The following is a 25,731-nucleotide window of genomic DNA, read 5'->3' as shown; positions in this document are numbered from 1 at the left end:
CTCTGAGGAATTTGTTTAAGATCTTTAGATCCAAGATTGGTCTGACGGTTCCCTCTTTTTTGGGAACCACAAACAGATTTGAGTAAAATCCCTGTCCCTGTTCCTCCTTTGGAACTGGATGGATCACTCCCATAACTAGGAGGTCTTGCACACAGTGTAAGAATGCCTCTTTCTTTATCTGGTTGACAGATAATCTTGAAAGGTGAAATCTCCCTTGTGGAGGAGAAGCCTTGAAGTCCAGAAGATACCCCTGAGATATAATCTCCAACGCCCAGGGATCCTGAACATCTCTTGCCCACGCCTGGGCGAAGAGAGAAAGTCTGCCCCCTACTAGATCCGTTACCGGATAGGGGGCCATTCCTTCATGCCGTCTTAGAGGCAGCAGCAGGCTTTTTGGCCTGCTTGCCTTTGTTCCAGGACTGGTTAGGTTTCCAGGCCGTCTTGGACTGAGCAAAAGTTCCCTCTTGTTTTGTAGCAGAGGAAGTTGATGCTGCACTTGCCTTGAAGTTTCGAAAGGCACGAAAATTAGACTGTTTGGCCCTTGATTTGGACCTGTCCTGAGGAAGGGCATGACCTTTACCTCCAGTAATGTCAGCAATAATTTCCTTCAAACCAGGCCCGAATAGGGTCTGCCCCTTGAAGGGAATGTTAAGTAATTTAGACTTTGAAGTCACGCCAGCTGACCAAGATTTGAGCCATAGCGCCCTACGCGCCTGGATGGCAAATCCAGAATTCTTAGCCGTTAGTTTAGTCAAATGAACAATGGCATCAGAAACAAAAGAATTAGCTAGCTTAAGTGCTCTAAGCTTGTTAAGTATGTCCTCCAATGGAGTCGTTGTCTGTAAAGCCTCTTCCAGAGACTCAAACCAGAACGCCGCAGCAGCAGTGACAGGAGCAATGCATGCAAGGGGCTGCAGGATAAAACCTTGTTGAATAAACATTTTCTTAAGGTAACCCTCTAATTTTTTATCCATAGGATCTGAAAAAGCACAACTGTCCTCGACAGGGATAGTAGTACGCTTTGCTAAAGTAGAAACTGCTCCCTCCACCTTAGGGACCGTTTGCCATAAGTCCCGTGTGGTGGGAAACATTTTTCTAAAAATAGGAGGGGGGGGGGGGGGGGGGGGGAAACGGCACACCGGGTCTATCCTACTCTTTATTAATAATCTCTGTAAACCTTTTAGGTATTGGAAAAACCTCAGTACACACCGGCACTGCAAAGTATTTATCGAGTCTACACAATTTCTCTGGCACTGCAATTGTGTCACAGTCATTCAGAGCAGCTAAAACCTCCCTAAGCAAAACACGGAGGTTCTCAAGCTTAAATTTAAAAGTAGAAATATCAGAATCAGGTTTCCCTGAGTCAGATATATCACCCACAGACTGAAGCTCTCCTTCCTCAGCTTCTGCATATTGTGAGGCAGTATCAGACATGGCTCTTAAAGCGTCCGTATGCTCTGTATTACGCCTAACACCAGAGCTATCACGCTTTCCTCTAAATTCAGGTAGTCTGGCTAATACCGCTGACAGTGTATTATCCATGACTGCCGCCATGTCTTGTAAAGTAATCGCTATGGGCGTCCTTGATGTACTTGGTGCCATTTGAGCAGGAGTCAAAGGGTCTGACACGTGGGGAGAGTTAGTCGGCATAACTTCCCCCTCGTCAGAATCCTCTGGTGATAAATTTTTTAAAGACAAAAGCTGATCTTTATTGTTTAAAGTGAAATCAATACATTTAGTACACATTCTCATATGGGCTTCCACCATGGCTTTTAAACATAATGAACAAGGAGTTTCCTCTATGTCAGACATGTTTGTACAGACTAGCAATGAGACTAGCAAGCTTGGAAAACACTTTAAATCAAGTTAACAAGCAAATATAAAAAAACGGTACTGTGCCTTTAAGAGAAACAAATTGTCAAATTTTGAAAAACAGTGAAAAAAGGCAGTAAATCAAACGAAATTTTTACAGTGTACGTAATAGGTTAGCAGAGCATTGCACCCACTTGCAAATGGATGATTAACCCCTTAATGTAAAAAACGGATAAAAAAAACGAAATAAACATTTTTTAAACAGTCACAACAACTGCCACAGCTCAGCTGTGGCCCTACCTTCCTCAATAAACGACTTTTGAAGCCTTTAGAGCCCTTCAGAGATGTCCTATAGCATGCAGGGGACTGCTGAGGGAAGCTGAATGTCTCTGTCTGTACTTTTAACTGCGCAAAAAAGCGCTAAAATAGGCCCCTCCCACTCATACTACAACAGTGGAAAGCCTCAGGAAACTGTTTCTAGGCAAAAATCAAGCCAGCCATGTGGAAAAAACTAGGCCCCAATAAGTTTTATCACCAAAGCATATATAAAAACGATTAAACATGCCAGCAAACGTTTTATATTGCCATATTATCAGGTAGTAAGTCTGATACAAGTCGCTATTAAATCACTGTTTTTAGGCTTAACTTACATTAATCAGGTACCAGCAGCATTTTCTAGTCCCTAGAAAAACTTAAAACTGCACATACCTCAATAGCAGGATAACCTGCACGCCATTCTCCCTCTGAAGTTACCTCACTCCTCAGACATATGTGAGAACAGCAGTGGATCTTAGTTACAAGCTGATCATAGAAAACGCAGGCAGATTCTTCTTCTAAATACTGCCTGAGATAAAATAGTACAACTCCGGTACTATTTGAAAATAACAAACTTTTGATTGAAGAAAAAACTAACTATATTTTACCACTCTTCTCTTACTACCTCCATCTTTGTTGAGAGTTGCAAGAGAATGACTGGATATGGCAGTTAGGGGAGGAGCTATATAGCAGCTCTGCTGTGGGTGTCCTCTTGCAACTTCCTGTTGGGAAGGAGAATATCCCACAAGTAATGGATGATCCGTGGACTGGATACACCTTACAAGAGAAAGTGTGTGTGGACTGTGTGTGCATATGCGTGTGTGTGTGTGTGTGTGTGTAGTGTCAGGGTTTAACCCTGATTTAATTTGTTATTTGCTGCTTTTTATCTTGGCTGCCATTTTGACTCACCTGTTCTCCTTGCCTGTAGCAAGAGTGTGTAACGCTGCTCACTACTCTCAGGCTCCCACTTATGGCCAAACTGGAGAACATCAGAGAGAGGCAGGTTGCAGTCCCAGGATGATGATGTCATCACTCCCATTATAACTGCCTCAGAGAGAGAGAGAGAGAGGAGAGAGAGAGAGAGAGAAGAGAGAGAGAGAGAGGAAGAGAGAGAGAGAGAAAGAAGAGAGAGAGAGAGAAAGAAGAGAGAGGAGAGAAAGAAGAGAGAGAGAGAGAGAGAGAGGAGAGAGAGAGAGGAGAGAGAGAGAGGAGAGAGAGAGAGAGAGAGAGAGAGAGAGAGAGAGAGAGAGAGAGAGAGAGGGGGGGGGGGGGGGAGGAAGAGAGAGAGAGAGAGAGAGAGAGAGAGAGAGAGAGAGAGAGAGAGAGAGAGAGAGAGAGAGAGAGAGAAAAAAAAAGAGAAGAGAGGAATAGAGAGAAAGAGAAAGAGAGAGAGAGAAAGAAAGAAAGAAAGAAAGAAAGAGAGAAAGAAAGAAAGAAAGAAAAAAAGAAAGAAAGAGAGAGACTATTTAGGTGTATGTGAGTGCGTATATCTGAGTGTGAGAGTATTTTTGACTTGAGTATACATTTGTAAGTTTCTAGGAGCGATTGCATATGTGTGTGTGTGTGTGTGCGTGCGTGCGTGCGTGTGAGAGAGAGAGAGAGAGGGGGGGGAGAGAGAGAGAGGGAGAGAGAGAGAGAGAGAGAATGAGAGAGAGTGAGAATGAGAGAGAGTGAGAATGAGAGAGAGTGAGAATGAGAGAGAGTGAGAATGAGAGAGAGTGAGAATGAGAGAGAGGGAGAATGACAGAGTGTGTATGTGTGTGCGTGAGTGTGAGAGAGAGAGAGAGAGAGAGAGAGAGAGAGAGAGAATGACAGATTGTGTGTGTGTGAGTGTGTGTGAGAGAGAGAGAGAGAATGACAGAGTGTGTGAGTGAGTGTGAGTGTGTGAGAGAGAGAGAGAGAGAGAGAGAGAGAGAGAAAAAAAAAGAAAGAAAGACTATTTAGGTGTATGTGAGTGCGTATATCTGAGTGTGAGAGTATTTTTGACTTGAGTACACATTTGTAAGTTTGTGTGAGCGATTGCATGTGTGTGTGTGTCTGCGATTGCGCGAGTGTGTGTGTGTGTGTGTGTGTGTGTGTGTGAGTGAGTGAGTGAGTGAGAGAGAGAGAAAGAGAGAGAGGGAGAGATTGAGAGAGGGAGAATGAGAGAGAGTGAGAATGAAAGAGTGAGAATGAGAGAGAGTGAGAATGAGAGACAGTGAGAATGAGAGAGAGTGAGAATGAGAGAGAGGGAGAATGACAGAGTGTGTGTGTGAGAGTGAGAGGGATATACGTATGGGATATACATTCCTACCAGGAGGGGCAAAGTTTCCCAAACCTCAAAATGCCTATAAATACACCCCTCACCACACCCACAATTCAGTTTAACGAATAGCCAAGAAGTGGGGTGATAAAAAAGTGCGAAAGCATATAAAATAAGGAATTGGAATAATTGTGCTTTATACAAAAATCATAACCACCACAAAAAAGGGCGGGCCTCATGGACTCTTGCTAATATGAAAGAAATGAATTTATCAGGTAAGTTCTTACATAAATTATGTTTTCTTTCATGTAATTAGCAAGAGTCCATGAGCTAGTGACGTATGGGATAATGATTACCCAAGATGTGGATCTTTCCACACAAGAGTCACTAGAGAGGGAGGGATAAAATAAAGACAGCCAATTCCTGCTGAAAATAATCCACACCCAAATAAAGTTTAATGAAAAACATAAGCAGAAGATTCAAACTGAAACCGCTGCCTGAAGTACTTTTCTACCAAAAACTGCTTCAGAAGAAGAAAATACATCAAAATGGTAGAATTTAGTAAAAGTATGCAAGGAGGACCAAGTTGCTGCTTTGCAAATCTGATCAATCGAAGCTTCATTCCTAAACGCCCAGGAAGTAGAAACTGACCTAGTAGAATGAGCTGTAATCCTCTGAGGCGGAGTTTTACCCGACTCAACATAGGCAAGATGAATTAAAGATTTCAACCAAGATGCCAAAGAAATGGCAGAAGCTTTCTGGCCTTTTCTAGAACCGGAAAAGATAACAAATAGACTAGAAGTCTTTCGGAAAGACTTAGTAGCTTCAACATAATATTTCAAAGCTCTAACAACATCCAAAGAATGCAACGATTTCTCCTTAGAATTCTTAGGATTATGACATAATGAAGGAACCACAATTTCTCTACTAAAGTTGTTGGAATTCACAACTTTAGGTAAAAATTCAAAAGAAGTTCGCAACACCTCCTTATCCTGATGAAAAATCAGAAAAGGAGACTCACAAGAAAGAGCAGATAATTCAGAAACTCTTCTGGCAGAAGAGATTGCCAAAAGGAACAAAACTTTCCAAGAAAGTAATTTAATGTCCAATGAATGCATAGGTTCAAACGGAGGAGCTTGAAGAGCCCCCAGAACCAAATTCAAACTCCAAGGAGGAGAAATTGACTTAATGACAGGTTTTATACGAACGAAAGCTTGTACAAAACAATGAATATCAGGAAGAATAGCAATCTTTCTGTGAAAAAGAACAGAAAGAGCAGAGATTTGACCTTTCAAGGAACTTGCGGACAAACCCTTATCTAAACCATCCTGAAGAAACTGTAAAATTCTCGGTATTCTAAAAGAATGCCAAGAAAAATGATGAGAAAGACACCAAAAAATATAAGTCTTCCAGACTCTATAATATATCTCTCTAGATACAGATTTACGCGCCTGTAACATAGTATTAATCACAGAGTCAGAGAAACCTCTTTGACCAAGAATCAAGCGTTCAATCTCCATACCTTTAAATTTAAGGATTTCAGATCCTGATGGAAAAAAAGGACCTTGCGACAGAAGGTCTGGTCTTAACGGAAGAGTCCACGGTTGGCAAGAGGCCATCCGGACCAGATCCGCATACCAAAACCTGTGAGGCCAAGCCGGAGCTACCAGCAGAACAAACGAGCATTCCTTCAGAATCTTGGAGATTACTCTTGGAAGAAGAACTAGAGGCGGAAAGATATAGGCAGGATGATACTTCCAAGGAAGTGATAATGCATCCACTGCCTCCGCCTAAGGATCCCGGGATCTGGACAGATACCTGGGAAGTTTCTTGTTTAGATGAGACGCCATCAGATCTATTTCTGGAAGTTCCCACATTTGAACAATCTGAAGAAATACCTCTGGGTGAAGAGACCATTCGCCCGGATGCAACGTTTGGCGACTGAGATAATCCGCTTCCCAATTGTCTATTCCTGGGATATGAACCGCAGAGATTAGACAGGAGCTGGATTCCGCCCAAACCAGAATTCGAGATACTTCTTTCATAGCCAGAGGACTGTGAGTCCCTCCTTGATGATTGATGTATGCCACAGTTGTGACATTGTCTGTCTGAAAACAAATGAACGATTCTCTCTTCAGAAGAGGCCAAGACTGAAGAGCTCTGAAAATTGAACGGAGTTCCAAAATATTGATCGGTAATCTCACCTCCTGAGATTCCCAAACTCCTTGTGCCGTCAGAGATCCCCACACAGCTCCCCAACCTGTGAGACTTGCATCTGTTGAAATTACAGTCCAGGTCGGAAGCACAAAAGAAGCCCCCTGAATTAAACGATGGTGATCTGTCCACCATGTTAGAGAGTGTCGTACAATCGGTTTTAAAGATATTAATTGAGATATCTTTGTGTAATCCTTGCACCATTGATTCAGCATACAGAGCTGAAGAGGTCGCATGTGAAAACGAGCAAAGGGGATCGCGTCCGATGCAGCAGTCATAAGACCTAGAATTTCCATGCATAAGGCTACCGAAGGGAATGATTGTGACTGAAGGTTTCGACAAGCTGAAATCAATTTTAGACGTCTCTTGTCTGTTAAAGACAGAGTCATGGACACTGAATCTATCTGGAAACCCAGAAAGGTCACCCTTGTCTGAGGAATCAATGAACTTTTTGGTAAATTGATCCTCCAACCATGATCTTGAAGAAACAACACAAGTCGATTCGTATGAGATTCTGCTAAATGTAAAGACTGAGCAAGTACCAAGATATCGTCCAAATAAGGAAAAACCACAATACCCTGTTCTCTGATTACAGACAGAAGGGCACCGAGAACCTTTGTAAAAATTCTTGGAGCTGTAGTTAGGCCAAATGGCAGAGCCACAAACTGGTAATGCTTGTCCAGAAAAGAGAATCTCAGGAACTGATAATGATCTGGATGAATCGGAATATGCAGATATGCATCCTGTAAATCTATTGTGGACATATAATGCCCTTGCTGAACAAAAGGCAAGATAGTCCTTACAGTTACCATTTTGAACGTTGGTATCCTTACATAACGATTCAATACTTTTAGATCCAGAACTGGTCTGAAGGAATTCTCCTTCTTTGGTACAATGAAGAGATTTGAATAAAACCCCATCCCCTGTTCCAGAACTGGAACTGGCATAATTACTCCAGCCAACTCTAGATCTGAAACACAATTCAGAAATGCTTGAGCTTTCACTGGATTTACTGGGACACGGGAAAGAAAAAATCTCTTTGCAGGAGGTCTCATCTTGAAACAAATTCTGTACCCTTCTGAAACAATGTTCTGAATCCAAAGATTGTGAACAGAATTGATCCAAATTTCTTTGAAAAAACGTAACCTGCCCCCTACCAGCTGAGCTGGAATGAGGGCCGCACCTTCATGTGGACTTAGAAGCAGGCTTTGCCTTTCTAGCAGGCTTGGATTTATTCCAGACTGGAGATGGTTTCCAAACTGAAACTGCTCCTGAGGATGAAGGATCAGGCTTTTGTTCTTTGTTGAAACGAAAGGAACGAAAACGATTATTAGCCCTGTTTTTACCCTTAGATTTTTTATCCTGTGGTAAAAAAGTTCCTTTCCCACCAGTAACAGTTGAGATAATAGAATCCAACTGAGAACCAAATAATTTGTTACCCTGGAAAGAAATGGAAAGTAGAGTTGATTTAGACGCCATATCAGCATTCCAAGTCTTAAGCCATAAAGCTCTTCTAGCTAAAATAGCTAGAGACATAAACCTGACATCAACCCTTATAATATCAAAAATGGCATCACAGATAAAATTATTAGCATGCTGAAGAATAATAATAATATTATGAGAATCATGATCTGTTACTTGTTGCGCTAAAGTTTCCAACCAAAAAGTTGAAGCTGCAGCAACATCAGCCAATGATATAGCAGGTCTAAGAAGATTACCTGAACACAGATAAGCTTTTCTTAGAAAGGATTCAATTTTCCTATCTAAAGGATCCTTAAACGAAGTACCATCTGACATAGGAATAGTAGTACGTTTAGCAAGGGTAGAAATAGCCCCATCAACTTTAGGGATTTTGTCCCAAAATTCTAATCTGTCAGACGGCACAGGATATAATTGCTTAAAACGTTTAGAAGGAGTAAATGAATTACCCAATTTATCCCATTCTTTGGAAATTACTTCAGAAATAGCATTAGGAACAGGAAAAACTTCTGGAATAACCACAGGAGATTTAAATACCTTATCCAAACGTTTAGAATTAGTATAAAGAGGACCAGAATCCTCTATTTCTAAAGCAATTAGTACTTCTTTAAGTAAAGAACGAATAAATTCCATTTTAAATAAATATGAAGATTTATCAGCATCAATCTCTGAGACAGAATCCTCTGAACCAGAAGAGTCATCAGAATGATGATGTTCATTTAAAAATTCATCTGTAGGGAGAGAAGTTTTAAAAGATTTTTTATGTTTACTAGAAGGAGAAATAACAGACATAGCCTTCTTGATGGATTCAGAAACAAAATCTCTTATGTTATCAGGAACATTCTGCACCTTAGATGTTGAAGGAACTGCAACAGGCAATGGTACTTTACTAAAGGAAATATTATCTGCATTAACAAGTTTGTCATGACAATTAATACAAACAACAGCCGGAGGAATAGCTACCAAAAGTTTACAGCAGATACACTTAGCTTTGGTAGATCCAGCACTAGACAGCGATTTTCCTGAAGTATCTTCTGACTCAGATGCAACGTGAGACATCTTGCAATATGTAAGAGAAAAAACAACATATAAAGCAAAATTGATCAAATTCCTTAAATGACAGTTTCAGGAATGGGAAAAAATGCCAAAGAACAAGCTTCTAGCAAACAGAAGCAATGAAAAAACATAATTTATGCTTACCTGATAAATTCCTTTCTTCTGTAGTGTGATCAGTCCACGGGTCATCATTACTTCTGGGATATTAACTGCTCCCCTACAGGAAGTGCAAGAGGATTCACCCAGCAGAGCTGCATATAGCTCCTCCCCTCTACGTCACTCCCAGTCATTCGACCAAGGACCAACGAGAAAGGAAAAGCCAAGGGTGAAGTGGTGACTGGAGTATAAATTAAAAAATATTTACCTGCCTTAAAAATAGGGCGGGCCGTGGACTGATCACACTACAGAAGAAAGGAATTTATCAGGTAAGCATAAATTATGTTTTCTTCTGTTAAGTGTGATCAGTCCACGGGTCATCATTACTTCTGGGATACCAATACCAAAGCAAAAGTACACGGATGACGGGAGGGATAGGCAGACTCTTTATACAGAAGGAACCACTGCCTGAAGAACCTTTCTCCCAAAAATAGCCTCCGATGAAGCAAAGGTGTCAAATTTGGAAAATTTGGAAAAAGTATGAAGCGAAGACCAAGTTGCAGCCTTGCAAATCTGTTCAACAGAGGCCTCATTCTTGAAGGCCCAAGTGGAAGCCACAGCTCTAGTAGAATGAGCTGTAATTCTTTCAGGGGGCTGCTGTCCAGCAGTCTCATAAGCTAAACGAATTATGCTACGAAGCCAAAAAGAAAGAGAGGTAGCGGAAGCTTTTTGACCTCTCCTCTGCCCAGAGTAAATGACAAACAGAGAAGACGTTTGTCGGAATTCCTTAGTTGCCTGCAAGTAAAATTTTAGAGCCCGGACTACATCCAGGTTGTGCAGTAGACGTTCCTTCTTTGAAGAAGGATTTGGGCATAAAGAAGGAACAACAATCTCTTGATTGATATTCCTGTTAGTAACTACCTTAGGTAAGAACCCAGGTTTAGTACGCAGGACTACCTTATCCGAATGAAAAATCAAATAAGGAGAATCACAATGTAAGGCTGATAATTCAGAGACTCTTCGAGCCGAGGAAATAGCCATTAAAAATAGAACTTTCCAAGATAACAACTTTATATCAATGGAATGAAGGGGTTCAAACGGAACGCCCTGTAAAACATTAAGAACAAGGTTTAAACTCCATGGTGGAGCAACAGTTTTAAACACAGGCTTAATCCTGGCCAAAGCCTGACAAAAAGCCTGGACGTCAGGAACTTCTGACAGACGTTTGTGTAACAGAATGGACAGAGCTGAGATCTGTCCCTTTAATGAACTAGCAGATAAACCCTTTTCTAAACCTTCTTGTAGAAAAGACAATATCCTAGGAATCCTAACCTTACTCCAAGAGTAACCTTTGGATTCACACCAATGTAGGTATTTACGCCATATCTTATGGTAAATCTTTCTGGTAACAGGTTTCCTAGTCTGTATTAAGGTACTAATAACTGACTCAGAAAACCCACGTCTTGATAAAATTAAGCGTTCAATTTCCAAGCAGTCAGCTTCAGAGAAGTTAGATTTTGATGTTTGAAGGGACCCTGTATCAGAAGGTCCTGTTTCAGAGGTAGAGACCAAGGCGGACAGGATGACATGTCCACCAGGTCTGCATACCAAGTCCTGCGTGGCCACGCAGGTGCTATTAGAATCACTGATGCTCTCTCTTGTTTGATTCTGGCTATCAATCGAGGAAGCAACGGGAAGGGTGGAAACACGTAAGCCATCCTGAAGTCCCAAGGTGCTGTCAGAGCATCTATCAGGACTGCTCCTGGATCCCTGGATCTGGACCCGTAACGAGGAAGCTTGGCGTTCTGTAGAGACGCCATGAGATCTATCTCTGGTTTGCCCCAACGTCGAAGTATTTGGGCAAAGACCTCCGGATGAAGTTCCCACTCCCCCGGAAGAAAAGTCTGACGACTTAAGAAATCCGCCTCCCAGTTCTCCACTCCCGGGATGTGGATTGCTGACAGGTGGCAAGAGTGAGACTCTGCCCAGCGAATTATCTTTGATACTTCCATCATAGCTAGGGAGCTTCTTGTCCCTCCCTGATGGTTGATGTAAGCTACAGTCGTGATGTTGTTCGACTGAAACCTGATGAACCCCCGAGTTGTCAACTGGGGCCAAGCCAGGAGGGCATTGAGAACTGCTCTCAATTCCAGAATGTTTATTGGCAGGAGACTCTCCTCCTGACTCCATAGTCCCTGAGCCTTCAGGGAATTCCAGACGGCACCCCAACCTAGAAGGCTGGCGTCTGTTGTTACAATTGTCCAGTCTGGTCTGCTGAATGGCATCCCCCTGGACAGGTGTGGCCGAGAAAGCCACCATAGAAGAGAATTTCTGGTCTCTTGATCCAGATTCAGAGAAGGGGATAAGTCTGAGTAATCCCCATTCCACTGACCTAGCATGCACAGTTGCAGTGGTCTGAGGTGTAAGCGTGCAAAGGGTACTATGTCCATTGCCGCTACCATTAAGCCGATTACCTCCATACATTGAGCCACTGACGGGTGTTGAATGGAATGAAGAGTGCGGCAAGCACTTTGAAGTCTTGATAGCCTGTCCTCTGTCAGGTAAATCTTCATTTCTACAGAATCTATAAGAGTCCCCAGGAAGGGAACTCTTGTGAGTGGAACGAGTGAACTTTTCTTTTCGTTCACATTCCATCCATGTGACCTTAGAAATGCCAGCACTAACTCTGTATGAGATTTGGCAGTTTGAAAGCTTGAAGCTTGTATCAGAATGTCGTCTAGGTATGGAGCTACCGAGATTCCCCGCGGTCTTAGTACCGCCAGAAGAGCACCCAGAACCTTTGTGAAGATTCTTGGCGCTGTAGCCAATCCGAATGGAAGAGCCACAAACTGGTAATGCCTGTCTAGGAAGGCAAACCTTAGGTACCGGTAATGATCTTTGTGAATCGGTATGTGCAGGTAAGCATCTTTTAAATCTACAGTGGTCATGTACTGACCCTCTCGGATCATAGGTAAAATTGTCCGAATAGTCTCCATCTTGAACGATGGAACTCTTAGGAATTTGTTTAGGATCTTTAAGTCCAGGATTGGTCTGAAAATTCCCTCTTTTTTGGGAACCACAAACAGATTTGAGTAAAACCCCTGTCCCTGTTCCGATCGTGGAACTGGATGGATTACTCCCATTAACAAGAGCTCTTGTACGCAGCGTAGAAAAGCCTCTTTCTTTGTCTGGATTGTTGACAATCTTGACAGATGAAATCTCTCTCTTGGAGGAGAGTATTTGAAGTCCAGAAGGTATCCCTGAGATATTATCTCTAGCGCCCAGGGATCCTGAACATCTCTTGCCCAAGCCTGGGCGAAGAGAGAAAGTCTGCCCCCCACTAGATCCGATCTCAATTCATGCTGTTTTGGGGGCAGCAGCAGGTTTCCTAGTCTGCTTGCCCTTGTTCCAGGACTGGTTAGGTTTCAAGCCTTGTCTGTAGCGAGCAACAGCTCCTTCCTGTTTTGGTGCAGAGGAAGTTGATGCTGCTCCTGCTTTGAAATTACGAAAGGAACGAAAACTAGACTGTCTAGTCTTGGCTTTGGCTTTGTCCTGAGGCAGGGCATGGCCTTTACCTCCTGTAATGTCAGCGATAATCTCTTTCAACCCGGGCCCGAATAAGGTCTGCCCTTTGAAAGGTATATTAAGCAATTTAGACTTAGAAGTAACATCAGCTGACCATGATTTTAGCCACAGCGCCCTGCGTGCCTGAATGGCGAATCCTGAATTCTTCGCCGTAAGTTTAGTAAGATGTACTACGGCCTCCGAAATGAATGAATTAGCTAGTTTAAGGACTCTAAGCCTGTCCGTAATGTCGTCCAGAGTAGCTGAACCAATGTTCTCTTCCAGAGACTCAATCCAGAATGCCGCTGCAGCCGTGATCGGCGCAATGCATGCAAGGGGTTGCAATATAAAACCTTGTTGAACAAACATTTTCTTAAGGTAACCCTCTAACTTTTTATCCATTGGATCTGAAAAAGCACAGCTATCCTCCACCGGGATAGTGGTACGCTTAGCTAAAGTAGAAACTGCTCCCTCCACCTTAGGGACCGTTTGCCATAAGTCCCTTGTGGTGGCGTCTATTGGAAACATTTTTCTAAATATCGGAGGGGGTGAGAACGGCACACCGGGTCTATCCCACTCCTTAGTAACAATTTCAGTAAGTCTCTTAGGTATAGGAAAAACCTCAGTACTCGTCGGTACCGCAAAATATTTATCCAACCTACACATTTTCTCTGGTATTGCAACTGTGTTACAATCATTCAGAGCCGCTAACACCTCCCCTAGTAATACACAGAGGTTTTCCAGTTTAAATTTAAAATTTGAAATATCTGAATCCAGTCTGTTTGGATCAGAACCGTCACCCACAGAATGAAGTTCTCCGTCCTCATGTTCTGCCACCTGTGACGCAGTGTCTGACATGGCCCTAATATTATCAGCGCACTCTGTTCTCACCCCAGAGTGATCACGCTTACCTTTTAGTTCTGGTAATTTAGCCAAAACTTCAGTCATAACAGTAGCCATATCCTGTAATGTGATTTGTAATGGCCGCCCAGCTGTACTCGGCGCTACAATATCACGCACCTCCCTCTGAGCGGGAGATGTAGGTACTGACACGTGAGGCGAGTTAGTCGGCATAACTCTCCCCTCGTTGTTTGGTGAAATTTGTTCAATTTGTACAGATTGATTTTTATTTAAAGTAGCATCAATACAGTTAGTACATAAATTTCTATTGGGCTCCACTTTGGCATTGCAAAAATGACACAGGTATCTTCCTCTGAATCAGACATGTTTAACACACTAGCAAATAAACTTGCAACTTGGAAATACAATTCAAATAGAATAATATTAAAACGTACTGTGCCTTTAAGAAGCACAGAAGATCTATGACAGTTAAAAATTAATAAATTGAAACAGTTATAGCCTCAATCCTTGTAAACAACACAACTTTAGCAAAGGTTTAATCCCATTAGCAAAGATAACAATTTCTGAAAGCAGGAAACAAATTACAGAATAAAAGTTTTTATTTCAGTCAAACTATAATTCTCACAGCTCTGCTGAGAGAAATTACCTCCCTCAAAATAAGTTTTGAAGACCCCTGAGCTCTGTAGAGATGAACCAGATCATGCAGGGAATACAATGAGTTGCTGACTGAAATATTTGATGCATAGTAAAAGCGCCCCTCCCCCACACACACAGCAGTGAGGGAGAACAGAAACTGACAGAAAAAACAGATTTAAGCAACTGCCAAGTGGAAAAATGGTGCCCAAACATTTATTCACTCAGTACCTCAGCAAATGAAAACGATTTTACATTCCAGCAAAAACGTTAAACATAATCTCTAGTTATTAAACAGCTTTATGTCTTTCTTACAGTGTAATTCTAGTGAAGTACCATTCTCCCAGAATACTGAAGTGTAAAGTATACATACATGACATTATATCGGTATGGCAGGATTTTCTCATCAATTCCATTGTCAGAAAATAAAAACTGCTACATACCTCTATGCAGATTCATCTGCCCGCTGTCCCCTGATCTGAAGTTTACCTCACTCCTCAGATGGCCGAGAACAGCAATATGATCTTAACTACTCCGGCTAAAATCATAGCAAAACTCTGGTAGATTCTTCCTCAAACTCTGCCAGAGAGGTAATAACACACTCCGGTGCTATTTTAAAATAACAAACTTTTGATTGAAGATATAAAACTAAGTATAATCACCATAGTCCTCTCACACGACCTATCTAGTTGCTGGGTGCAAGAGAATGACTGGGAGTGACGTAGAGGGGAGGAGCTATATGCAGCTCTGCTGGGTGAATCCTCTTGCACTTCCTGTAGGGGAGCAGTTAATATCCCAGAAGTAATGATGACCCGTGGACTGATCACACTTAACAGAAGAAATGAGACTTAAATAATGTGGAGACAAAAGCGACGCCCAAATTTTTTAGCGCCAAATAAGACGCCCACATTATTTGGCGCCTAAATGCTTTTGGCGCCAAAAATGACGCCACTTCCGGAACACCGACATTTTTGGCGCAAAATAACGTCAAAAAAATGAAGCATTTTCAGCCCCCGCGAGCCTAACAGCCCACAGGGAAAAAAGAGTCAAATTTTTGAAGGTAAGAAAAAATGATTAATTCAAATGCATTATCCCAAATATGAAACTGACTGTCTGAAAATAAGGAATGTTGAACATTCTGAGTCAAGGCAAATAAATGTTTGAATACATATATTTAGAACTTTATAAACAAAGTGCCCAACCATAGCTTAGAGTGTCACAGAAAATAAGATTTACTTACCCCAGGACACTCATCTACATGTTTGTAGAAAGCCAAACCAGTACTGAAACGAGAATCAGCAGAGGTAATGGTATATAAATAAGAGTATATCGTCGATCTGAAAAGGGAGGTAAGAGCTGAATCTCTACGACCGATAACAGAGAACCTATGAAATAGACCCCGTAGAAGGAGATCACTGCATTCAAATAGGCAATACTCTCCTCACATCCCTCTGACATTCACTGCACGCTGAGAGGAAAACCGGGCTCCAACTTGCTGCGGAGCGCATATCAACGTAGAATCTAGCACAAACTTACTTCACCACCTCCATAGGAGGCAAAGTTTGTAAAACTGAATTGTGGGTGTGGTGAGGGGTGTATTTATAGGCATTTTGAGGTTTGGGAAACTTTGCCCCTCCTGGTAGGAATGTATATCCCATACGTCACTAGCTCATGGACTCTTGCTAATTACATGAAAGAAACCTAAATCAAATCAATATTTGGTATGACCACCATTTGCCTTTAAGACAGCATAAATTCCTCTAGGCACATTTGTGCAAGTCAGTAATTTTGTTGTACATATAGTCAGGTGCATGATTATACTTATTAAACCATACAGCTGCAACAATTTAATGTGTAGGTTGATACATAATCATTAACTGAAACAAAAACAGCTATGTAGGAGAAATAAAATTAGGTGAGGAACTGTCAAACTGTGCTAATAAGGAGAGGTTGCTGAAGACAGTTTAATGTCAAAAGTCCTACACCATGGTACTGATACCATAATGAGCAACAAGACACAAGGTAGTGTTACTGCATCAGCAAGGTCTCTCCCAAAAAGAGATTTCAGGACACACAGGGGTTTCTAGATGTGATGTCCAAGCTCTTCTGAAGAAGCACAAATAAACAAACAGACAATGTTAGGACTGTAGACGCAGTGCCCGGCCCAAGAAACTTAGCACAGCAGATGGTCATGCTTAACTCCTCTATTGGAAGATGTCCAGAAGTGCAATAAGCTAGGAATTGGCACACCTAGTACACCTATCTACTGTGCAGAGAAGTCTGTTCAGCAGTGGTCTTTATGGAGGACTTGCAGCAAATACTCTATACCTCTGACGTGAAACAAGGCCAAGTGATTCAATTGTGCACGCAAACACAGGAACTGTGGTGCCAAAAAAATTGCTGAAGGAGCTCTGGACAATATTTGGCTGTAGCAGTGGGCAGTTTGTTCACCGAAGGGCTGGAGAGCGGTAAAAAATGAGAGGTTCCTTGCAATTTTGGGCTGAATTTTTGCAAATAAGATGGGGATTTATTTGGTCAGAATTAATGGTCTCCAAGTACAGTAAGATGCTTTTCCATCATGCAATACCGTCAGGGAGCCATCTGATAGGCCAAAATGTATTCTGCAGCATGACAACAACCTCAAAACATACAGCCAAATTAATTAAGAATGGTCTTCAGCATAAACGAGAATAAGGAGTCCTGAACATGACAGTATAGCCGCCACAGAACCCTGATCTCAACATCGAGTCTGTCTGGGATTACATGAAGAAACAGAAGCAACTGAGGCTGTCTAAATCCCCACAAGAACTGTGGTTAGTTCTCCAAGAGTTCCTTAAAAAAACACACACAAAAAAACTGTGCGAGTGTACCTAGAAGAATTGATACTGTCACACTAAATATAGATTCAATTTAGGGATTTTTCTTCTGTTCACGGTTTGAATTTTGTTAATTGATTTAAAAACAAACTATTAACACTTCTGTTTTTAAAAGCATTTTCGAAAGCATTCTTATTTTACAGCATTTTTCATACCTGTACAGTAGAGTAGATCTGGAACCATCAATCCCCAGCTAGCTCCCAGTAGTGCATAGCTCCTCCTAAGCCTACCTAGGTATGATTTTCAACAAAAGTAGAACAAAGTAAATTTGCTAATAGAAGTATATATATATATATATATATTTTTTATATGCTCTTTCCGAATCATGAAAGTTTCATTTGGACTTTTCTTTCCTTTTAAGAGGAAATTATACACAAATGTTGCTATCAGACATAAGACTACACTTTAAAACATGATACCCATATGCTAAATCATTTTAAAATGATGCAGCATAAAAGTTGACAAGACAATGTCACCTGAACATCTCAATGTAAAAAAGGAAGATATTTTACCTCAAACTTTCTTCACCTCATATTAATAAGTGTTCTGTGAACTATATATTCTGCTACTGTCAGCTGTATGTTGAAAAAAAAGAAGCAGCCAATCAGTTTCATCAGTACTTTGCTTTAATGATCTCATGAGATTTCACTGAAATCTTGCGAGATTTTATAATAAACCACAGAGAGAAATAATATGATGTGCGCTCTCTTGCAAGCCCTGGCTGTTCAAAATCCTCTTACAATAAGATGTGTCAACTGAGGACATTTTGAGGTAAAATATGTTCCCTTTTGCACATAGAGATGCTTAGGTGACATTTTCTAGTCAGATTTTTACAGCTATACTGCATCACTTTCAATGCTTCAACATTTGAGTATCATGTCCCCTTAATCAGTGCAGGAACTCATTTATATTGTTTCCTTGGTCACAGCTAAGGAGATAAAAAAAATCTGGATTGCAAACCAATCAAAATGTCCACATTAAATTCTTATAAAACATTTATTTCTAGTTTACTTTTTGCAATTTATTCCTTAAATGCGGATACATAGGCATGGTTTAATATTCGCTATTGTCATCTTTTTACTAAATGAATGCCAAATACGGCCGCAGGCAGCGGCATTCGACTATTTTTAATGCCAAATTTATTCACGTTTCAGTGCAACACACAAAGTATCCGTGCAAATCCAAACACCACAACTTCTCCGAGAGCAGGCAGTGGTGAGTAAAGACTCAATTAGTTTAATACAAGCAACAGCGTCTATCTTAGAAGGTGTGGTATTTGAATGCACGGGGAACTCTCTGCATATGTGCGTATGCCACTGAAAACAGTAATAACTTTTACTAGAAGCATTTTGAAAATTGCTTCTATTTAAAATGTAAATGCAACAATGCTCATTTCAATCTTGACTTTTCCACCTCTTTAACAACGTAGGCAAAAGAATCAACAGCATACACAAAAAACACACACCATTAATATTTACTAGTTTTAGAGAAGGAAGACCATTTCAACTTATAAACTAAGACGTGATTGCAGAAGATGCAAAATCAATGTTTTAAAACTGTAATTTTGTTAGAAAAATAATAATTGTTCTGCTGTCCTTAAGAAGGGACAGTAGGCACCTTGTAATTACAAGACATTTATGTTGCTCTACTCTAGAATAACATATCAGCCAAGTCTTAAAGAGAAATGAAACCCAAATTTTTCTTTCATGATTCAGATAGAGCATGCAATTTTAAGCAACTTTCTAATTTACTCCTATTATCTCTTGGTATTCTTTGTTGAAAGCTAAACCTAGGTAGGCTCATTTGATCATTTCTAAGCCCTTGAAGGCCGCCTCTTATCTCAGTGACACAGCTAGACAGCGCTAGCTCATGTAGGCCATATAGATAACATTGTGCTAACTCTCGTGGCATTTTTTTATGAGTCAGAACTGAAATAAGGGGGAAATCTGCAGAGGTTTAGAATCAAAGTAATCAAAGAGGTAAAAAGCATATTATTATAACCGTGTTGGTAATGACAACTGGGGAATGGGTAATAAAGGGATTATCTATCATTTTAAACAATAATAGAGTAGACTGGAGTAGACTGTCCCTTTAATCTAAAATTAGCTAATATTTAAAAATGTCATTGTATATTGGATAAAATATCATTAAATACATTTATGTTAAATGATGCATTTATTTTGTGCTTTGGATAGCAATGAATGTTATAAATATTAGAAAGTATTATACCGTCCCCAACCCGGCTACTTTATAATGCCACCAGGCTGGCATTATTTTCTGTGGCGAAAACTTGTATCATTTCAAAGTGAACCATGCTCATTGTTAGTGTACCATTATACAGGGAAGAACGTAAATTGATACTATGGCTTATTACTGAGTTACCATTGGGGGCCCAAAAACATTTTTTTGGACCAGGGACCTCTAGTGTTTAGTTTCGCTACTGATCTGCTCAGCAAAATTCATTACGATCAGTGCATCTGCTTGCTGTAGGTGTGGATAATCATTTTTAATATTAAGAGAAAGGGAAAAGAAGCTTTTATTTTCAACACTTAGCTTAAATTAAATTGAGAGGACCCACAAAAACAAATTCTACAGATACAAGCACCAAAAAATGTGAATTATCACTGAAATATCCAGCAAATAGAAATTATAATATATAAAACAAATGTACTAAAATGTAACTTTAAAATAAGGAACATACCTTCAATATTTCAGGTTCATCAATTTGCAAAGGTTCCAGGTTCAACAGTTCTTGACGTTGATAAAGTTTAGATTGGTGAGAACGTGGAGATGAAAAAAGCCAAATTATACTGAGAGCAAACATAAATCCAAAGGCAACTCCCAAACAAAGTCCATCTATATAACTTGGGAGGGGAAGTATATGGTAACCATATACAAATAAAACTAAAAAGTATAATGTTTTCACGGGTATACTAGTTTTTTTCACCAAGTCTACTTCTTGTTCAGAAAATGTACCATTTCTGTTATGTTCGTCAGGGCTATCTACATGTTCAACATTATCCTCATCAAATTCAAAGTCTTCTGAATACAGTTCAGTGAACTCTTCATCCTCTTTACTTGCCAATGCAGATAAAGAGCATTTCTCAAGTTCCAAAGCTGATGTCCTGAAGTCCGTGTCTTTTGAAAGCTGTGAGACTTTACAATCTATATCCTTCAAATGTTCTTCCGGAGTTTTCAACTTCTCATCCTTTACAGGATCACCAATACAATAATCATTTTCAGAATCTCCTTCTTCCTCTTTTATGCTATAATTGTTATTGCTTTCTAAATGTCCGTTCAAGCTGGAAAGGTTTGTGAGCTCTGAAGCACTTGAAGATAAGGCTTTGGGCCTGTAGCTTGACGATTCATCGCCCATAATTTTGCTTAGAAGCTGTAAAGGTTCATATATAACCTCTGAGAGGCGTCTCTTAGTGTCTTCAATTCTTGCTTCTACCTCTGTTACCCTAAAAAAGTAGCGGCCATCTGAAGGGGAGGTTATGGGCGACGAAGGAGCAGTTTTGGAATCCCCACCAGTACCACGAGGTTGAGTAAACTGCTTAAACAAATGTAAGTTTAATTTTGAGTCAGGTGGTTTGTATGACACAGCCTCGGAATCCTGTTTAGAAGTATCGGACGACAAAGATTTTACTAGAGTTTTCATTAAGTTTCTATGCCGTACAGGCGGTGTTGGTTCTTTTGTCTCGACCTCTGTCGAGAGGGACTTAACTAAAGTCTGAAGAGGTTTTGGGTTGGCAATAGCGGGTACTGATGCACCACTAGAAGAAGCAGTAGATCTGGATGGGGAAGAGACTGATGATGTTTTCTGTTCTGTGGATGAGGATGCATTTGCCACAGGACAAGTTTGTGAGGACAGTGTTACTGGAACTGTGCTACTTGTCTTTGACGCAGGAGGTGTTTCGATGGCCAGGGCAGTGTTTACAGTTGGCTTAGCTGAAGATGATGTTGGTAAAGATGAAGACTGTGTCACTGCCATTTTGAGTGATGTAGCAGGACCAGAAATCAAATCAGAACTGGGTTCAAGGTCAAGGTCTTCCTTTGCTTCTTCTGCGGTTACAATGCTTTGGTCATCCAGCTCTTCATCAAGTGGCTCCTTAAATTCTTCTTCCTCCTCTTCCTCTTCCTTCCCAAAAGCCGAGAAGTGAATGGTGATGGTTTCTCGGGAGACAGATCTCTGGACCTGCACCTTTGGTGCAGACTGTTTGGAAGAGGCTTGCTGTGTTTTCTCTGCATGGCTATTGTCCAGACTTGTCATTGCAGTCTTAAAGGTTTGTCAGGATCTGCGAAAAAGCACAGTATGTTGGTTATTGAATTGATTTTCCCATCATATTACATATGTAACTTAAATTATGCTTACCTGATAATTTTCTTTTCTTCTAACGGGAAGAGTCCACAGCTGTATTCATTACTTTTGGGAATTCAGAACCTTGCTACCACGAAAAGGCAAAGACACCGCAGCCAAAGTCTTAAATACCTCCCCCACTTCCCTTATCCCCCAGTCATTCTGCCAAGGGAACAAGGAACAGTTAGGAGAAATATCAGGGTGAAAAAGGTGCCAGAAGAACAAAAAAATACGGCCGCCCCATAGATAAAACGCAGATGGGGAGCTGTGGACTCTTCCCGTCAGAAGAAAAGAAAATTATTAGGTAAGCATAATTTAAGTTTTTCTTCTTAAACGAGAAGAGTCCACTGCTGCATTCATTACTTTTGGGAAAACAATAACCAAGCTATAGAGGACAATGAATCCAAATAAAGGGCACCACAGCCTGAAAATAACAAACACCCGATAAAAAACTGTATCAAGGGGAAAAAAACTGAAAGGACCAAGTAACTGCCCATCAGTTAAACAACCTGCAAGCCTGCTAGAGACCACTCAGAATCCCTAGAGCCCACTGAGCACAAAGTCCTCTGAGGAGCCAAGCACCGTGGCTCTCGGCTCCCACAAAATGTACCCCTTGACCCGAAGAAAGAGAATCTCCCTCTATCCCCGAGGGGGAGAACAGAGGACCCAATAAGAGATCCAAAAGGAATACCAACAAGGGTAAGAAGAAACCTCAAAAAGACTAAAGCAAACCAAAGGATGCTACAAGACCACCGCCAAGGGAAATCAACTCCCTAGAAGGACAAGGACCAAAGAGAAACTCCACCCTCAGATCCATGGCACAGCACCATATAAATTTATGGTGCTCCAAGGAAGCCGTGAGCAAACCACTATGCCATAGTCTAGCCGACACAACCGCTAAACTAGTCAAACATAGGCTAACTGTCCTAGCAGATAAAAAGGCTCTCTGTGAGAACACAGAGCCACCTCTGAACAAGTCCAGTCTCAAGGCAGCAAAGCTGAACCTATGCCATCGTGGGACACCATCCCACAGAGAAATATCGGCAACTCCCATCCAGGAAAAATCCGGACCCTAGAGAGCGTCCAACACCAGCAGCAAAAGCAACCAGTGGAGGGATGGACACCGAGAACCCCCCACCGAAAGAAGGAGAACAGAATCAACTGAAAGTACACGGTCAAGACTCAACAGGAATAGAAAAGAGGGGCCTAAGAGGAAACTAAACCTATGGGAGAACAACTCTGAGCGTTACTTAAATCTGGCATGCTACTACGTGTTTTCGGGTTCCAGAACCCCTACACAGCTACCTTCCCTAAAGAAGAAACACTCCTAAAAATGAAGATAGGGCACTGAACTACAGCATCCTAGTACCAGAATCCAGCCCCATGACCTTGTGTATGCAAGGAAGGGAAGAACCCCTCGGAAACGAGTAGATAAGGACCATCGGGGCCTCAACGGATACTGTGATACTTTCAAAATCTCCCCCAAAAAAGGCAAACTCAAAGGAACCGCATCCCCAGCCATAGGCGTGGAGAAGAGGATGTAGAGAAACGCTAAAACCATACCAAATGAAAAGAGACCATTCGGCCATTATCGCCAGCTTAGTAAATACAAACAACCACGAGCCCACATCAAGGTGCAATAGCTGCCCCTGACGTCAAATGTAGGATCCTGCCTGAGAGACAGTTAAACTAACCGTCAGGCAGTTACCAATTCTCCCATTAGAGACAAAACCAACCACCCTGAAGGGACAAGCGGATGTTCCAAAACCTAAGGGTTGAAACTGAACCGCCCAGGATCGAATCCAGAATCCGGACCCCTGAAACCTCAGGCAAGAGACATGGCCATAAGCCAAACCCCCAGAAACCGGGACCGGCCGAATGATCTAACCCCCTGAGGAACCATCAAGCTGCCTTATACAGAGGAGTAGACCCTGGGCAGTGCACCCCACATCCCAATGTCCTCGGACATTGGACTCGCAATAGACTCAAACCAAAGAGCCTAAAAAGACATCTTAACAGGCCTAAGAAGATTGCAAGCAGCACCCAGAGGTGGATCTGAACCCAGCACCCTCTGCTTGCAAGCCCAAAAGAGCTAGACACCCCAGAGTTTAAAGACCACAGTGATTAAAAGGGACAGGCTCCAAACCAGCCCTTAGGTTGAGAAGACAACAATCTCCAAAGATCCTTACAGGATCAGCCTCCCGGAAATCCCTGTACCGCACGAGGAATAACGATGGGAGCCTCACGACCCCTGGCAGACAAGCTGACCAGGGGAAAATGCTGGGGGGAAAAGCAGGAATAACCCAAACCCCTGCCCCAGCAACCTACGAGAGGTACTGCGACTAGGCCACAAGAACAAAAATCCAGAAGATACCAAGAGAGAAAACGAAAATCGCCATCCAAACGGGTACCCCAGACGTCCAGAGGTCATCCAAACCTCCAAACTATAAGGGAATGGAGAACTTCTGTTCCTAGTCCAAAGGACCTCCGGAAGCCACGATAAAGTCTTAGCAGAATCCAAGCCCTCAACATTAGGACAAAGTGAACATCTAACACCTGACAGGATAACCAGCACACAGGCACCACATGGGTGACATGAACAGCAGCTAGAGCCTGACCAGAACAAGAACACTCTGGAAGTGTCCAAGGTCCAAGAAAAATTGAAGCCCACCGCAGGGATCGATAATTTATAAACATAACTATGTCTTTATATAGTAATGCGCAACTTCCGAGGAAGTGCCTACACAACCACAAAATGGCAAGTATCAGTTCCAGAGAGGAAACGTTCCCAAAACAGAAAATTATAACAGACATGAGCTTCTTAAAACAAATCAAACACATCCTAACCGGATCAAATAAAATGAAGGCAGCACCCATGGGTGAACGCCCAAGGAGAATTGGCACGTTAACTAAGAAAAGAAAAACAGACGTCAAGGAGATTGGCTTCATCCCCATACGACGAACACAGTTTGGCATCAGGCACAGAAGACCAAGGATCCCTCAGCCCACTAGGACTCAAATCCTCCAGCACTGCCAAAACATGCCTTTGTAGGACACAAAGACGTGCTAGTCTATAACAGAAGGCTAAATGTTCCCCCATCTGAATGATGTATGACCCCGGTCCGAGGGTGGGGCCCCTGAAGCCTCAGAGGCCATCGCTTCCCCAGAATGCCGAACTGAATCAGGCGATCTCACGCTCGTTGGGCCCTGGTTAACAGAACACTGACAGTATCATAAAAAGAACCGTGCTGTAACCTCTGGAGGAAACAAGCCGCCTTCCGGAGAAGGAGTAACGCCATAGGGACACCTGCTTGCATAGCAAAAGAAGGTTCTGGGGCACGCGCCTTACAGGACATCCTCGGGAGCAGATGGCTCAACGCACTCTAAGCTCCCTGATTCAGGGGAAGAGAGTACTCTAGAAAGGCAATTGGAACATAACTGATGGGCATGGATAACCGGGGCCATTTCATACTCTTCGCGAGACATATACTCCAAATCGGAGATATTGTCTATAAAAAAAAAATCTGAATCCTCCATAACTTGGAGATCGCAATTATGGTCAAACACTAAACACCTTACACCCCCAATGGCTGGGGCACTCACCACCTCCTGTGAACCAGACAACTAACGAACAGACTCTCACCGTCGCCACTCGGACAGAGTACGGAAATGGAGATACAATGTTACCCCACCCAGTCACAAGGTGCACCATGTGTAAGTCAAAAAATTAGCAGACAGGATCACATAAACTAAAGTCCCCCCCTGTTCAATAACCCCCCTCAGGAGATATTAACCCTTGATTATATAAGATAAAGGAGTCCCACTGGGACCCTGACTTCTTTCGTTAACATTACATTCACATATCAAAATAAAATGAAACAATCTACGCCGTGGAACAGGAACACGGCCCTTCAAGTGTGACAGATAATAGCCTCACTTCTGACATGGACTTGAGTGAATAAAGGCAGTCAGCGAAACTCGTCAACGCCGATTGCCTAGGAGCTGTTAATACGAGTTGGGATGGTGTCGCAAAAAGACTCTCCCTGCATCTCCGGACTCTAACCTTCATCCATGCTCTCACTGAGAGGCTGACAGGATTACGTAAAACTCCAGTCCCATTTAGAAGAGTACTACCCTCCATAAGAGACAATCTTCAATCTTCTAACACTTCTCTGCCAACCTCCTGTGACGAAAGGCAAAGAATGACTGGGGGATGAGGGGAG

At 41.9% G+C, this 25,731-nt stretch overlaps 1 protein-coding gene across 1 annotated transcript in view; it reads right to left on the bottom strand.

Moving 5' to 3' along the window:
- The window catches only part of TEX2 (testis expressed 2), a 487,045-nt gene that overhangs the window by 205,169 nt on the left and 256,145 nt on the right, over nucleotides 1-25,731 (bottom strand). The window contains exon 2 of the mRNA XM_053708096.1: nucleotides 19,850-21,446. Coding sequence (XP_053564071.1) covers nucleotides 19,850-21,421 — 1,572 coding nt within the window. The 5' untranslated portion in view covers nucleotides 21,422-21,446. The remainder of the gene's footprint in view (nucleotides 1-19,849; nucleotides 21,447-25,731) is intronic.

The sequence above is a fragment of the Bombina bombina genome, chromosome 1, assembly GCF_027579735.1.
Source record: "Bombina bombina isolate aBomBom1 chromosome 1, aBomBom1.pri, whole genome shotgun sequence".
Lineage (NCBI taxonomy): Eukaryota > Metazoa > Chordata > Amphibia > Anura > Bombinatoridae > Bombina > Bombina bombina.
The sequence above is the reverse complement of the archived record's forward strand: the minus strand, read 5'-3'. Positions and strand labels throughout refer to the sequence as shown.